A 16,610-nucleotide genomic window follows, 5' to 3' on the forward strand; every position below is an offset into this window, starting at 1 on the left:
AGATCATTAATCCATGTCAAAGATGCAAACACTGAGGTTCCTACACAGTCCAGGATTCTCCCAAGGTCACAGAAAAGAAAGGAAAAGCCAGAGAGACAAGTAATGTCCTTTGCAGAACTGACTGGGTGACTGCAACCACCAGTGTGTGTGTAGGCTGATGTGGGTGACAGACTAAGATGGACCCCGCACTGGCTGCACACATACGAATCAGGTCTGGGGTCACCTCTGGTGAGGCTTCTTTGGGGACGTCCCCCCCAGCAGGACCACTGGACTCAAAACTCCAATCACGGGGAAAAATCACAGGATCTGTGATCTGACCCTGGAGTGTATGTGTCAGAACTGGGCCTCCATGGTTCCTGAAGCCTGGGTAGTGGATGGTATGCCCAGATGCACACGAGGGACATGACAGACCACTGAGGCCTAAGGAGGACATCTAATACCATGGAAGGCAAAAGAAATCGGACAACTCTCCTGGCCAAGCATTGACAGCAAGTATCTGGGTGAGTGGAGACTCTGAGGTGGGCTATGTCAGCCAATGGCCCTTGGAAGGACTTTCTCAACCTTGGAGCAACGAAATCAACAGCATCTCAGAACACTCAAAACCACTTCAGCAGTGCCCTCAGAACACGCCCACATCGGGGACCTTCAGCAGTGCCCTCGGAACATGCCCACATCGGGGACCTTCAGCACTGCCCTCAGAACATGCCCACATTGGGGACCTTCAGCAGTGCCCTCAGAACACACCCACATCAGGGACCTTCAGCAGCGCCCTGGGAACATGCCCACATCGGGGACCTTCAGCAGCGCCCTGGGAACACGCCCACATCGGGGACCTTCAGACGACATCGAGGGACCATCCCACATCTCCGGGACTGATGTGGTTAGACTGCTAAGAGCAGCCCTCCTCCCTTTCCTCCCTGCTTCCCCCAGGCACAGGAGGGAACAAAAGGAAGTGACTGCCTCCCCCTCCACTCCTTCCTCGACTCTTCCCACCTTAAGCAGCGGTCCACTTGGGCATGCATTCTTCTCAACTATGAAACACCATTAAAAATAAAATAAATTTATTATTATTTTTTAAAGTAATGTTCTTTGACATTTCAGCTGATTTGTGACATTTTGCACCCACCACCAAGTCAGGACATGTATGTGTGTGCGTATGCACTGAAGTCCACACCAGGAACTGCAATCCTGTGTTGCTGTTAGCCATCCTCAAAGGACAAACAGGCGCACCCAAAGCAGAGCCACCGTTCCAAGTCAGCATGCTTAACCATGACGGAGGATTACAGCACCAGCTAGATACACCTTTCTTTTCTTCCTCATGCGGACTGACATGTTTTCATTAAAATTCCAAAGAAAGAGCTCCCCAGGGAACATGTGAGAACAAACAAACAAAAATGTGTCCCACTGCTTGAATACCTGGCAATAGATTATTTCATTAAAATCAAATCAGGTCTGCCAACAAAACAGAGCCCATCTCAGTGTTTCCCAGTCCTGATGGGCAGCCCGAGAGGAAGGGGGTATTCCTGGACTATTCGCCACCAGCCACCTGGGACACCTGCTACTGCCCAAGATCAACCAGAACAGCAGAGACTCAAAAGAAAAACTGACTTTTGTCAAACCTACCAGAAACACCTGTATCTCTTTTACTTAGCATAGTTGCTTGTCCTTGCAGTAGAACTAACTGCAGCTGGGGCCCGACAGTGTAACTCTAAGGCAGCCGCAGCTACTGCATCTTTGACACGCATGGGTCCTTAATGCCAGCTGACCGCAGTCACACAAGGCTGGCCTCAGGACTCACGTGGGCTGCTCCAGGGCAAGGCCACACAGCGGACGATGACCAGGCACCACCTCAGCCCTGCACCAAACCCCCTTAGCTGCTGCCATCTCCTAGCCTTGTGGCACGGGGACAGTACCTGCATGCCACAAGGGGACAGCACCCAACACAGAGAGCCTCACAAGAACCCTACTGCAAAGTCCACATTGTGAGGGTGCTCGCACAGGCAAACGTTAGAGGAAGCAGCCCATCACCACCACATCTCCATGAACTGGAACCCCACCAGCTGACCTTCTCATTATTTAAAATATATAAGCATAGTAGAAGACTTGGAGTCTAAAGAATCAATGATTTTCAGGAGGATATCAAAATGGGAGGTCTTGGATCCGTCACTCAAGTACAATGCACTTCAAGCTGTTGGGTGTGACTCTGGGGAACGGCATTGGCTCTGTGTACCTTAGCCAGTGAAGGGTCAAGGCATGGGAACTGTGTGCCCAAAAATGAAAAAAGGGAAGAGGACACAGTGACAGAGGTGCCATAGGTGCTGTGCAACCATCATCACTTCATTCACTGATTCTCCCCAAAACCCTTGTCCTGGACACCCACACCCGAATCAGAGACAAAACGCATACCTCCCTAAAATGTGGTCCGGGTGTCAAGATAGAGTGACATACCCTGGAAGGGCAGGCAGAGGGTCCCTGCTGGGCCCACCGGGAACGCCAGTAGGGCAGCTCTCAGGCAAACTGGATGCCTGCAGGGAAAGGAACTGGGACAGCCACTGGGGCAAGAGGAGCGGCAGGGCAGGGAGAGAAGAGGGTTGGCCAAGGCTTCCGGGCTGTGGCCTTTGGGCAGCAAGAAACAAACCGATAAGGCAGAATCCATGCCAGGAGAGATTCAATCCTGCACCGCTAACAGAAGCCACACCCCAAGATCTGCTGCCACCAAGGTCACAGCTAGCCCATGGCCCACAACCCTGCCGCCCCACAGGCTCAGCCCAGCCCAGGGGAGTCCTAAACGGCCTTCCGTTACCTGCACTCACACAGCCATCTCCGATTCTCATCAATGTCTCCAAAGAAAAGAAAACTTCCAAGTTAGGCCCTAATGCTACCCTGGCTGACACCATCCTCTTCGTATTTGGGGGAGGGGTGGCATTCCCCTTCAGGAATTCTTGGGGGAAATTCCATTATCCATTTCTCTAGGGAGCTCAATCACACACCTACAGCCAGGCCCACCACCCCTTCATCTATAGCTGTGTGCAGTCTCTCTCTCTCTCTCTCTCTCTCTCTCTCTCTCTCTCTCTCTCTCACACACACACACACACACACACACTCTCCTTCTTCTGAGAGTGCCTTTTACAAAAATGCCATGTTCTGTTTTCACAGAAAATAAGTCTCCTATTGCAAGATCATGGGGAATGAAATTAAAGTCATAGGGAATCAAATTCGTTGGCATTCTAAGGCTTTCAATCACTTCACCGTGTTCTTCTGGGGGCCAAGTCCCACTAGGCTCCAGATTTGCGCCGCGTTCCGGGGGCGGTCACCGCAGCTCCGTCCCTGCTAGGTCCTCAGCATCCTGCACCATGACTTCTCAGGAGGTGAGCAGCCCTCCCACGCCAAGCCTGTCTCCAGCCGGAGCTCCACAGGAAGCCGGAATCTGCCTAGAACTGGTTGGTTCTGCCACAGTATGTGGCTTAGTTCAGAAACTACACCACAAATCACAACTTTGGCCGGACCAAAACAATCGTGCTTTTGTTAGTCAAGTCCAGGCAACACCAAAGCTTGGAGTCCACAACAAGACGGGAATGTGTGTATGTCCCGGTACCCAGTCCCCTCTCCACCTCCTGAAGCTGACAAGCTGTTGCAGCTATTTTGCCCTGTCCATTCCCACCCCACCCCAGGTCCAAACCAACCATTTCTTTCAACACCAGAATATGAGACAGTTAAAGAGAACAAAAGTTTTATCGAAGCATTCAGGGCAACCTTTTTGTTTTTGTTTTTTCTGTGAAATTCACACGAATCACCAACCAACAGTGGAAATCGGCATGAATTCACTCTCCAATTTTAAAACTCCATTTTTTTTTTCCTTTCCAAAAAGAAGCAAGATTGTGTTCTGGGGGGTTAGAATTGACTTCCCGAGAGCAGTCCTGCCCCAAAGCTGTTCCTAGTGCCCCATCACACACAGTCTTCCTCGTCATCATCTCCCTCCAGGGAACTGAAGCTTGCAGTAACCAATTCACGAAAAGAAAGAGCACACGTTGGTTCATGTCTCCTATTCGGCCGGGGGGGGGGGGGGCATACCAGGTTAATAGTTAAAAGAAAGAAAAAAACCTAGCCATCAAGGTCAAGTGTCTCTATCCCATTTGAAAAGCAGAGAGGGAGAAACAAAAATTTCCCCCATTCAGAGAGGCGCATTTCCCGAGCTTTGTCAAAGTAACTTAAATTACTGTCAGACAGGAAACAAGCATTTGACCCCGACCATGTTCCCCATTCTTTCGGCTTCGTTGAATCATTTTAGGTCAACTTGTTATCCCCTCTTTCTCCCCGCCTTGCAAGAGGCTAGGAGATGTTCTGACTGCAGGGAGAGCTCTCTCAACTCGCCCACTGAGATGGTGTTATCGGGTCTCCCCGGGCTTGCAGACTCGGAAAAGCCCCCAGTTCACACGGTCCGCCCGCTGCCCGCTGCACCTCCGCGCGCACAGCGTGCGCATGGGGCGTCCAGCCGGGAGGGCCACGGGGACGGCCCCGCGCGCGCCCTGCCCCAGCAGGTCGCCGACTCTCCCTGGGCCGAGCTAGGGGCGGGTCGCAGGCCGAGGGGCGAGCCTTCCGCGGCGAAAGAAGGGAAGGACGGCGGCCGACTCCCCGGCACCGCACCCGCCACGCCCTGTCGCCTCCCACGGTCCGCTCCCTCGACCCCGAAGGGTCCAGCGCAACGTGGAGCACTGGCCACCCGAAGCGCGGACGCCCTCGCCGGAGACACGGAGCCAGGAGTTGTAAGCTAGGGCGGCTGCCGAACCCCGGAGCGGCGCCCCCAGAGCCCGGGCACCAGGGAGCCGGGGCCACCGCATTCCCGAAGTGACAGAAGCTGGCGTCGGGCGTGCTGGAGCCGGGCGCCGGGCAGCTGCGGCGGCAGCGGAGCGAGCTGCGGGCCCCCTGACGGTGCCCCGCGTCCACTCACCTGGCAGTCGGCTCCAGAGAACCCGGCAGGACAGGTGCAGCTGTAGTCGGGCTCGCCCGGGTGCTGAGGGCCGGGCGCGGGGTGCGGGGTGCACACACCTCCGTTCTGACAGGGCTGCGCCGCGCACGGGCCCGTTGCGGACTGGGGCGCGGCGGGCACCGGGTTGGCCAGGCAGCCGCCCCGGGGCTCCGAGAAGAGCAGCAGGAGCAGCGGCAGGGCCAACGCGGGCAGCAGCTGCGCACCGGGCTCCTGGGCGCGGCGACGAGGCATGGCGGGCCGGGAGGGCGCGGAAGCCGGAGCTGGGGAGCGGTGGCGGCGGTGGTGGCGGTGTGGCGGCGGCGAGAGCAGCTCGGCGGGGCCGGGCGCTTCTTGCAGCTGCGGGATCCGCCGTTCCCCGGGCAACGGCGGGAGGGCCGGAGGGGCGGGGTCGGGGGCGGGCCGGCGGGCGAGGCCCCTCCCAGCCGGGGCTGGGGTCCCCGGAGTGGGAGGCGCCCCCGCCCCCAGCTTTGGAGGGGTGGGAGGGGGAGCAGACCCTGGGCGCGTCCTAAAGCAAGCCGGAGGGACAGCAGAGGCGGCGCTGGGGGATCCCCGAGGAGGCGGCCTCCCTCGCGGGGTGCGGTCGCTGCGCGGGCCAGGGGCCGGGGTGGGCGGGACGCGACGCGGGGCAGAGGAGGGGCGGTCGCGTCCCCAGCTTCTCAGCGCAGAGTCCGCGGCGCCGCAGCAAGCCGGCCCCAGACCGCCACCCCTCCGCCTCGGGGTGCGCCCCTCTCCCCAACCTCTCCCCGCTGCGCGCCCCTCGTCTGACCCCTGGGCCGCACACCCCCAGGCTCTCCGCGGCTGCACAAGCGCTCCTGGAAGTGACCTTGAGCCCGGGCGCCCTTGTCCTTGGTGCTGACAGGGCGGTCACCCTCCTCCTGGGCCGAGTGCGCGAGGGCTGCAGAGGCCTCGGGAAGCCGAGTGCCCGGCCCGTAGCTAAACTGAGAAGGAAACTGAGGCCCAGCCTGGGCTGGCCCGGAACCCAGTGGGTCACTTGACTTCCAGCCCAGAACGCGGTGGGAGCCGCCAGGGCAGGCTCGCCAAGGCCCTGCGGGCGGCCGGTGCGCTCCCAGGCCCGGGGCGCAGGCCGGGGAGCGCGGCACGTCCTTCCCGGCTGGTGCTGGGATGGCCAAGGGCGTGGCAGCCATGGTCGCCTCCGTCGCCCGACCTTTCACAACCTGGGGAGCGGTCGTTACCTTGTTCCCCTGTTGTTCTAGGGACCGTGGTGGGGAGGAAAACGGGAGCAGAGAGACTTGTGGCTCCACTGGATCGTCCCTCTAGGCAAATTTCAGGGCTGGAGGGGACACGAAAATAATGTGGTGACCGCTGGACCCATGGGAAGCAGCGAGCGCACGGGAACGCACCTCTGAGCCCCTGCAAGCGACGTGGGAAGCTTGGGGGACAAAGCGCGAGGCCTAGCCCGCAGCCGCAGAAAGGAGATGCCCCAAATTCATGTGATCCCTGCAAATATCACCGCGACCCGGCCAGTCCGCAGGCGGCAGGGGGAGCTAGTCCCCCAGGCCGAGCCGGACTCCAGCTAGCATTTTCCCTCCCACCGGCCTTCGGAGCGGAGACCTCCTCTTTTCGGAAACTCTTTATTTTTGTGCCACGCCAGCGCCCCCTACTGCCACTAGGCTCACCCTTCCGGCGGCTCTCCCACTCCGGTGCCCCTTCTGTCTTGAAACTCCTTTCTCTGGCTTTTAGTTCTGGGCTGCTCGCTCCCTCCCTTCTCAAAGCCAGCGAAAGGACGTGTAAAAAGAAAGTGATCTACTTGAAACAAGGCTTCAGAGAATTATAATTTTGCCAAAGCAGCCCCTTGTGGGTGTGTGTGTGAGTTGCATTTCCCTTGGATGCCTGGGAGACCTCACAGTGGCTGGTTTTCTGGACGCTGCTTTCTGAGTTTTCCAGATAATGCTCCTTTTTGTCCTAGCATCACCTCCATCTTTCCCCTTTCAAAGACAAGCCATGACAGAGAAAACACAAGATGGTTTCCTACTCCCCTAGGTGCGGGTGGAAGCGTCTTCCAGGCAGCAGGTTGAGCCGTGGGGTTCGTTCCAGATGACGGTGCGGAAGACTTGCAGAGACCCTGGTCCCCACGTCACTCACCGTGACTTCTGTCATCGCCCTGCAAGATCTGGGTCCTTCCTGGAGACCTAAGGACTGGCCTGGACTGTCATTCCCAGGGCCCAGACTGACACATGAACTAGTCGTGCTGACAAGTGAGTGAAGTGCCTTTGCTGCTGTTGCATTCTTGCAGCGCAGCAGAGCCCTGCACAAGATGCCTGACTTGTCCCGTTGGAGCTGCAGGGATTCCACCGTGAGGGTAAAATCTGATCTCATCTCCTCGAGAGTCGTGCCTGTCACTGCTTCCGTAATGGCAATCGGTCCCATCCTGAGTTTTAGGGGAGATGTCATTCTTACGGTAGCCCCCAGTTCATTGTCTTGTGCGATAGAATCCCTATGTTGATACGCCAAGGGCAAATATCCAAAAAGCATGTGTTGATTTTGGAAAAGAATGTGCTAGAACATCTCGTGATCACCTATGGAGAAGAGAGTATACGCATCTTTGAAAGTTGAGTTCTATGGACTTGAAATCATGTTATCAACTGCAGTCTGAACATACCATGTGCTGGATGGTACCACGTGGCCAAGGGACCCAAAAGGCAGAGGCTCCTGGAGTAAGAACGGGGTGGGAGCCCTGGGAGCCCGTGATGAACACGTGCTGTGAACAGGAAATGCCCCTGTGGCCGTAAGCCACTGAGCCCCTCCAGGCCACAAGTTACTGAGTAGCGAGACAGGCCTGTTGGTTCTCAGTGAGCTATGTGGCTTGACCAGTCTCAGGTGTGCTGTTTCTCCCAGACAGAAGCTTGGCCTCCACTCAGGATTCCAGACTTTTGGAACATCCGGTCTGAAGAAACACTCTGGGATCCATTTATTTTCATAGTTGCAACTGTACTGCATTGGATATTACTATAGATATGTCACAAACCAATGCAAATGTAATCATCTTTCTTTTTGCACTTTGTCACAGCTTGAGTATGGGCTTATGAACAGGCCTTTGGAAGCCCCCGGTGGTGCATGCCACACTCTGACCCTAGAGAGGGCCGCACGGGAACACTGGCACCGATGCACAGGGCGATAAGCCTATAGCAAACCTAGATTCAGAAGAGTCTGCGAGCTTCCCTGGCGTTACCGCCTCAGCACTTGAACTGGAACAAGGGCGAAAGAGTGACAACTTACCTAGAGCAGTGCAGAAACTAACAAAGGCATTTGTCAGTTTTTTAGCACCTACCTCCTTCCCAAAAGCCGTTGGGAAGCCATTCTTCTGTAGCCATGGGCAAGGTGATCCCCATGAAATCACGCCTTCTGCCCATTCCCACATGCAGTCATTCTAAGGATTCAAGGAAGCCCCTGTGCGCCCTGCAGAGTGTAGGACTGGGTGTTGCATTGAAGTCAGGGTCACCTTGAGAGAACAAGTCAGGTCAGCCACACCCAAAGAGACACGTTGTCTGGTGACCATTTTCTGCCATGGGAAACGACACCTGACAGCCTGCTCTGACAAAAACAGTTCTCTCAGGACCCATGTGAACATCGGGTAAAATACTGAGTCTCTGACAGAAATCTGTGCTTCATAGAGCAGTGGGAGAAATAAACAAAATGGCAGTGTATAGAGTAGTTACAGTGTACACCGTGTATGAGCGCCATTTTCCATATTATTCTTTGCATTCTAATGCCAGCACCACGAGGAAGAAACTCTGACTCGTGTCCAATCAAACGACAAAACTGACGTGATATGAGGCAAAGTCAAAGATCTGACATCACCCAGCTTGCCTGTGTCATGGCCAGGACTCCAAAGTGAGTCTGGTATTTAGTAACTACCATCAGTGCCACAGTGCAGTCTGATTGCTTGGTAAACATTGCCTGTGAGCTAGGAATGGAATCACGCACACGCATGGATACAGACATGCACATAAAACTGAGTTAGATATGTTCTTAGTGTGTATATCACGTAAGCAGATACGTCGTGGATAGTACTATGGGCATTTGTGTATGATGGGTGTAAGATGTGACAGGATACATAACATGGAAATTACATATGCACAAATGGAGGTGGGTGCTTTGAAAATCCATGAAAGCAGAATCAAGAGAGATATTTGTTTTGGGACAAAACAATTTCGAAATCATGCAGTTTGTTCATGATACATATTTCTTGAGCCTTTTGATCACTTCTCATATGCAAAAGTTCTGAAACGTTTTTGTACCAAAATTAATTCATCTTTTAATTCCACTGCAGGAGCTGTTAAACATTTCCTAATGTAGCGAACACACGGTATGATGCGCAGAGCCTGGCTGCCAGGGAAGGCACTGGGGCAGTCTGCTACCCTAAATTGCAGACTACCAGCATGTGAACATGAGCTAGAAGTCTGAGAACAGTGAAGTAGTGAGGACATGACAGCAGAGCCAGAGCCAGGCGCCAGGCGTCTGACTGAACATGGTGTGGGCTTTCCACATCCTCTACTTCCCATACTTCTTAGGTAACAGTCAATCACGTGACTGTAGTAAAAATGAAATGCTAAATACAAAGGTGTTTCGAGGGCTTTCAAGGCTCTTCTTAAAGAATAAATATGATTTGCATGTATTATAACCACAGTTGGACATGATTAGCAGTTTCCTTCAACTCACAGTATCCTCGCTACAACTATCATGTAGGTTGAGCATACACACTCACACCCAAGTACTGTTGTTCTGTATTACCACTGAACAGTTCCCTAAATGCTGTGCTTCAGATCAATTCACACGTACTTCTTCCCCCTAGACTTGCTCTGCTTTGAGTTAAACCACTCCTCTGGAACTGTATAAAACATTTGTAATGTCTTTTATAGTATCATTCTAATATTGACTTGATCTAGGATAGATTTAAATAAGTGTGAATAAAAAGGCAACAAAAACGCTTATTGTCCACTATATAAATATGTCATAAAGCATTAGAACACCACCAAATGGAAGTTAGATGTTTTCACTAAACTCTCAGGACATGGGAATTATTTTAAGCTCATTCACAGTTCTTATTCCCAATGTCTTGTTATCATGAGACGTGGGAGTGTTTGCAAGGTAGAATCTACTTCAGCTAACTTGGAAATACAGAGGACCTCTGCTTTGCTCTCAGATTTACTCTGAAACTTTGAAATGTGAGAGTACTTTAAAAACTTTATTCAAAAATACAAATTAAACAACTGTACCTAACTTCAAAGGACTGCGCCATAATGAATATCTTGCAATTCCATTTTCTGTGAGCTTTCTGAAGTATCTTACCCGGTATAATGGAATAGCTTCAGTTTTCATATTTTCTGATGGCCGTGGAAACGCTTGCCCTGGCATGGATGACATGAAAAACATTTCATGTGTTGCTTCCACTGAAGTTGTAAATTTATTCTCTCATGTGAAAGACGCCAAGGTTGAGTTCTCCTGACAAAGCTACACAGAGAAGTTTCCTATATCCAGTGCAAAGGAAGTTTGAAATATCCAAGTTGGATTATCACCCCCTTAGCCCAAGGAGGGCCACCCGCTGATTTGTGCAACTTCTACCACTTCCTGGTTAACTGGACCCAATTCTGCTTCAGGGGAACCAGCCATGCGCTTCAACTGAAACAGACTCTCCCTGGAGTGGCCATGTGACAAACTGTCTTAGAGCTGGACGTGTAACACAAGTCCCGTCCATGCAGTTTTTGTGATGTTTGTATACCACTAATGCCAAAAGCCAACAAGGCAACCAGGCATGTGCAAAACTGTAATGCACGAATTCTTCAAAAATCAGCAAAACATGGGCAAATCTTTAGCCTAACAGTTAAGACAATCCATTTCCATATCAGGAAACGTAGATTTGACACCCAACTCTGGCTGCTGACTCTAACTTCCTGTTAGTACAGTCCCAAAGAGGCAGCAGCGATGGCTTGGATGGTTGGGTTCCTACTGTCTACCTGAGGCACTTGGGTAGGCTTCCTTACTCACAACCCAGCGCCAATCATCGTGGGCATGCAAGCAGTAAATCAGCAAGTGGGATCTCCCTCTGCAGACACAGACATCAGAGAAATTCGATAGAAATACTATGTGATTTCACACATACGTGGAATTTGACAAAATTGATCTCATGGAGATTTTTAATTTTATTTTTAACCCATGCGAGTCTCCAATTAGGGGGAGGAAGGTCAAAATACAGAGGAAAGCGGGTAGGACAAATGTTTTCAATTTTTTTCTCCTGTGTCCACTGGGAGGGAAGGGAAAGGGGCCACTCTTTGCTGCCAAACCACATCAGCACCCAAGGAGTGGGGCGGTCGTTTGATGATGCCTTAGAGACCCCAATATGCAGAGGAGTGCACCAAGGTGTTACTTGCGTGAATCTGACAGTCTTGAGTAGTTTCTTGCATTCTGAAGGGTGCTGTGCAGCATGATCTGAGGATACTGCATAAGTGGTTTTGATCATTCTGAAGTGCTATTGATTTTGTTGCTCCGAGGTTGAGAAAATCCTTGCAAGGGCCATTAGCTGATATAGTCCACCCGAGAGTCTCCACTCACCCAGATACTTGCTGTCAAAGCTTGGCCAGGACAGTTGTCCAATTTGTTCTGCCCTCCATGATACCAGATGTCCTCTGTAGGCCTCAGTGAGCTGCCATGTCCCACAGGCTTCAGGAACCAAGGAGGCCCAGTTCTGACACATGCACTCCATGGTCAGAGCACAGATCCTGGGATTTTTTTTCCTCATGGTTGGAGTTTCGTGTCCAGTGGTCCAGTTGCAGGGTTGGGGGGAGTCCCCAAAGAAACCTCATCAGAGGTGACCCCAGACCTGCCACTGGAAAGTGGCATGATAGGGGAGCTTGGGGAACTCATTTGTCAGGGTGCAGGCCCTGCAGGTGGGAGCAAGGCTGGGAGCCGTCCAGACCAGGCCAGGTTATAGCACCTGCCGGCATACACATGGCTCTGGTCTGGAGGTGGGCCAGACTGGGCCAATTCACAGTCCCAACGGCAGATGTGGGAACCGGAACGGGGTATGGGACAGGCTGGGTTGGGCCACAGCACCAGGCAGATCACATAAGGGCCAGGACTAGGGTCTGATTGGGCTGGGCTAGGTGGCAGAACCTACCAACATGAGCGGGAACTGAGGGCAGCCATACCATGCCAAGTTGCAGAACCTTCTGGTGAATGCTGAGGTGAGGCAGGCCATGCCAGACTGGGCTATGGAACCCACCTGCACACGTAACACTTGGGGATGGAGGCAATGCAAATCTGGTAGGGGGGCTGTGAGGGTTTCTATGTAGGATCACTGTCACCATTAGTGAACATGAGAGCTGGGACTCCGGGTGGACCAGGCTGGGTGGGGCTACAAAACCCATTAGCCTGCATGTGAGCTGGATTGGGGGAGTGCCAGGCTGGGCTGAGCAACTGTATCAACCGGTGCATGCATGAGTCAGAGTTAAGTGCAGGCTGGTTGGGATTTGCCACAGCATCAGCTGGCAAGTGCTGAGAATAGGGGCAAGTCCTGTCAAGCTAGAATGCAGAACCACCTGGAAAGTGCAAGATCCAGGTGGGAGTAGGCCTAGTAGGAAAACTGTGGGTACCTCTCTGATGGGCTGCAGCTCCCACCAGTAAGAATGAGAACCAGGGCTGGGGCAAGACTGGCTAGACAGGTAGTAACACCCGCCAGCATAAGTATGGGCTGGAGAGTGGGGCTGGTTGGGCTGGGCTAAGCTGCAGCATCCATTAATGAGTATGAGAGCCAACAGGATGCGGAACAGACTAGACCGTATATGTGTATGCACAGACCACATACACAAGACCCGGGGATGCGGGTGGGCCTGGTGAGGGTTTTGGAGTGTTACCCCTGTTAGGCTGCAGTTCCCACTGCTGTATGTGAGTGTCCAGTGTGTGGTGGACAGAGCTGAACTGGGCTGTGGTTTCTGTTGGTTTGCATAAGAGTTGATGCAGCAACTGCAAGCACCAGTGTGTGTGTATTCTGATGTGGGTGACAGACTGAGCTGGACCCTGCTCTGGACCCTGACACAGGGGTCAGGTCTGGGGTCACTTATGGCAAAACAAGTAAATCTTAAAAAAAAAAAAGTTGGTGATTTTCTTATGCTGACCTCCTCTTATTCATTATTGTATATCAGGTTTTTGTCTAAAATAAATAAATAAATAAATAAACTTGCCCTTTATTGTTGCTTTGTTTGATCACCGCCTAACTCCATTGTGGCTTAGTCCATCCAAATAATGGGTGCCCATATCTTTTTTAACAATCACAAATCCTTCCTATTCATCTCATTAGGGAGTGCTTTAGTCCTTAAGACTAACTTTCAGCTCTAACCAAGCTCTCCTGCTAATTCCAGTACAAATAAATATTAATACAGGGGGCTTTTCTCTTGGGAAAAAAAAAACTTCTGCTCAAATAGGTAATGAGTTTTACATACTTTTAAGAAACATAAGGTAAAACTATAATAATTAAATGGTATGGCATATTGCATAGATAAATTAATGAAACAAACTTGGGGGCCCAATAATGTGTGAGAATTTAGTATATGTTAAGGATTGGATTATTGTTCAATAAGAAGTATTCAGATATACAGCAAGCACATGGAAAAATAAAATTATTACCTCCATAGTTCAGAACATGTATGTGAAATCTGAATGAACTCATGATCTAAATGTAACCCAAAAATGAAATCATAAAACTACAAGAAACTGAGACAGAATATTTTTACAGTATTAGAGTTGACACGTAGCCAGAAGTCACTTAAAAATATCAAAACATTTGTCAACATAAAACTGAAAATGTTCAACTGGCAAAAATCACCATATGCAACGTGAAAACGTTAGGAGGGAACATTTGCAACTTTTATCAACAATCAAAGGACAAATTTTTCTCTTACAGAGAAAACAGTAAATCAGTAAGATTCAAAGATTTCTGTCCTTTACAGTGAGTGTCATTCCCAAAACGTGGGCTACAGGACTCTGGCTCTGCTCAATTTTGGCAACCTGTAGGTAAGTATGGGTGACGATTTTTGCAGGCATGCGCATTTGTAGTTCTAATGGATGCTGTCAGGTTGCCCTCCGCAGATTCACATTCCACCAGCAATCTGAGGGTGCTGGCTTTCCTCTCCATCACAAGGTTTCATCAAACTTCTATGGGAAAACCTGATCGGTGAAAAGAATTCTCTCAGTGTGGTTTTCAATATATTGTTTTTCAAAATGAGCATCTTTTCTGATGTTCCCAGAGGCGTATTCTCTTTTCTGTGGACTTATTCCAAGAGCTGAAGCCTTCTACCTACACACAGCTTAGACACGAGCTGAAAATCACTCCCCAACACAGACACACACACACAGACACACACACACACATACCCCATTTCATGCAGAGACTATCTTCAAGGACGAATGATTCCTTAATGCAAAACATGGACAGATTAACCCTAAAAATGCAAGGAATCTTCATAAGGTTCATAAACAATGTATATTGTAAAACAAAAAAATGGGCCCAGCCTGGTGGTCTTCCAGCTAAAGTCCTCGCCTTGAACGCGCCAGGATCCCATATGGGCACCGGTTCTAATCCCAGCAGCTCTACTTCCCACCCAGCTCCCTGCTTGTGGTCTGGGAAAGCAGTTGAGGATGGCCTAGAGCCTTGGGACCCTGCACCTGCGTGGGAGACCCGGAGGAAGCTCCTGGCTCCTGGCTTCAGATTGGCGCAGCACCAGCCATTACAGTCACTTGGGGAGTGAATCATCGGATGGAAGATCTTCCTCTCTGACCCTCCTCCTCTCTGTATATCTGACTTTGTAATAAAAATAAATAAATCTTTAAAAAAATGAAACAAGAAAACTGGATATGGGTTTTCAGTTTTCCTCTACCAAAACAAGTATCTTTTCATTCAATTTCCAACAGGCATCCTGAAGCCACCTCATTCGTGCCTTGCTGTTTTCAGCACTACATGGATGGTGATCCTGACCGGCCCTTCATCAGTCCCTTGCATCGAAAGACACAGCCTCATGGTCTCAGTCGGGTCTGACACTGCCTCTGCCTCTCCGAGGCGTCAGCAATGCCCTGCGGAACAGTAAGTGTAGTTGGCAGCCAGTGCCTTTCTACTGCAGTTCCCTCCTATTCACTTGCAGGAACTGAAACAAAACTAAAGCAATAGCTGGAGGAGCCACTGGAAGAAGAAGGGCTTCAATCACATAGTATGGTGGGCCAACGGTTGAACTGAGACCCTAGAGAGGTCACTCGGCTCAGTGTGGATGATTGGACCCAAGGTCAGTGAGGGAGGGAAGCAACGCTGACACCTTCGACCGGGCTGGTTGTTGGGGTAGAGAGAAGCAGTCAGATCGGGGGCACTGAAGGGGGCAGGCTTCAGAGACCATGCAGGTGCCTCCGTATGGTATGACAGAGAGATGAATGAAAGAGGGCAGGCAGAGTGGGTCCTGGACAAGTGGAAGAGTGGAGGTGCCATTCCCTGAGAAGGTGCGGAAGACACAAGACTAGTCGGAGGTGGAGAGGAGAGATAGGGCTGCGGGGAGGTGGGCGACAAGGAGATTAGTTCTGTAGGGGCTCCTGGGGCCACCTTCAGAGGCAGGATGAATCAAAAGCTAGCCGTCTGGCCAGACGAAATAAGGGAGAGGCATGATTCCGTGGAGACCAGAGGGGTGTCAGGGCTCACCACCTTTCCAGCTAATGCTAGATGCCAAGCGAGTCACCACTCCTCATTATCTTATCAGTAAGGACACTCAGGTTGCTATTTTAAATCGACAAAGTGTTTTTTATTTGATTTGGTTCATGAAGTCCATTCCTACTGGACGTTTCCAAAAATAGTGCCATTGTTGGAGCTCTTGTCCTTGCCCAGCAAGCCATTTGCTCCCACAGAAAGGACACACTTGTCATAAATCTTACAAGGACACTCAACAAAAGAGGATGCTGATTTCAAAATAATCTAGTCAACGTCAGGTTTAGCAAGCCCACAACTAAAATCAGCAACTCAGGACATGGGCTGGGCACCCGCTCTCGTGGCTGACGGTATTCAAGGGAGCCCAGCTTGGCGCTACTGACTCTAAGTTGCAAGGAAAAGCTAAGGCTCTGGTAGCAGGCACGATTATCCTTGAGTGTACTGTGCCCCTTGCTTCCCTAGGCTGCCGTGTCACTGCCTGGTGACTAAACAAGGCACGGGGCTCACGTCACCTTCAAGTGTGGTCACAGTATCACGTGGCCCTGTGTGCGTCAGGAGGCAGCGTGCAATCTGCCCCTCACAAGCATGAGCTGTAATCATCAAAGGACATTTGTATAATCGTGAGCCATGCCAACTGCAATCATTTATCTCAAGATGAAGCCAATTTATTGCAAAGCAGATGTCATCAACTGATTAAAAACTACTCAGTAGCACATTTTCCATTTGCTGCTGAGATGAGAATTAATGGACACGAGCTAGGCAACATTTAGAGAACCGTGGCAGGGAGCTCATCAGGAGAGGAAGGCAACATGCTTCATCATATTCCTGAAGGCAAATTTTGAGTCCAAGGTGAACCTGGCCCTCCCACTCGACCGAAAACTTGATTCCACTTCTTCTCAGCTGAGCCGTCACTGTTCTGGATCACTG

At 51.3% G+C, this 16,610-nt stretch overlaps 1 protein-coding gene across 1 annotated transcript in view; it reads right to left on the bottom strand.

Moving 5' to 3' along the window:
• DNER (delta/notch like EGF repeat containing) overlaps positions 1-5,627 on the bottom strand; it is a 304,451-nt gene extending 298,824 nt beyond the window's left edge. Inside the window, exon 1 of the mRNA XM_004576747.3 lies at positions 4,949-5,627. Coding sequence (XP_004576804.2) covers positions 4,949-5,218 — 270 coding nt within the window. The 5' untranslated portion in view covers positions 5,219-5,627. The remainder of the gene's footprint in view (positions 1-4,948) is intronic.
• Positions 5,628-16,610: the final 10,983 nt, after the last annotated feature.

This window comes from Ochotona princeps, chromosome 5, assembly GCF_030435755.1.
Source record: "Ochotona princeps isolate mOchPri1 chromosome 5, mOchPri1.hap1, whole genome shotgun sequence".
NCBI classification, from domain to species: domain Eukaryota; kingdom Metazoa; phylum Chordata; class Mammalia; order Lagomorpha; family Ochotonidae; genus Ochotona; species Ochotona princeps.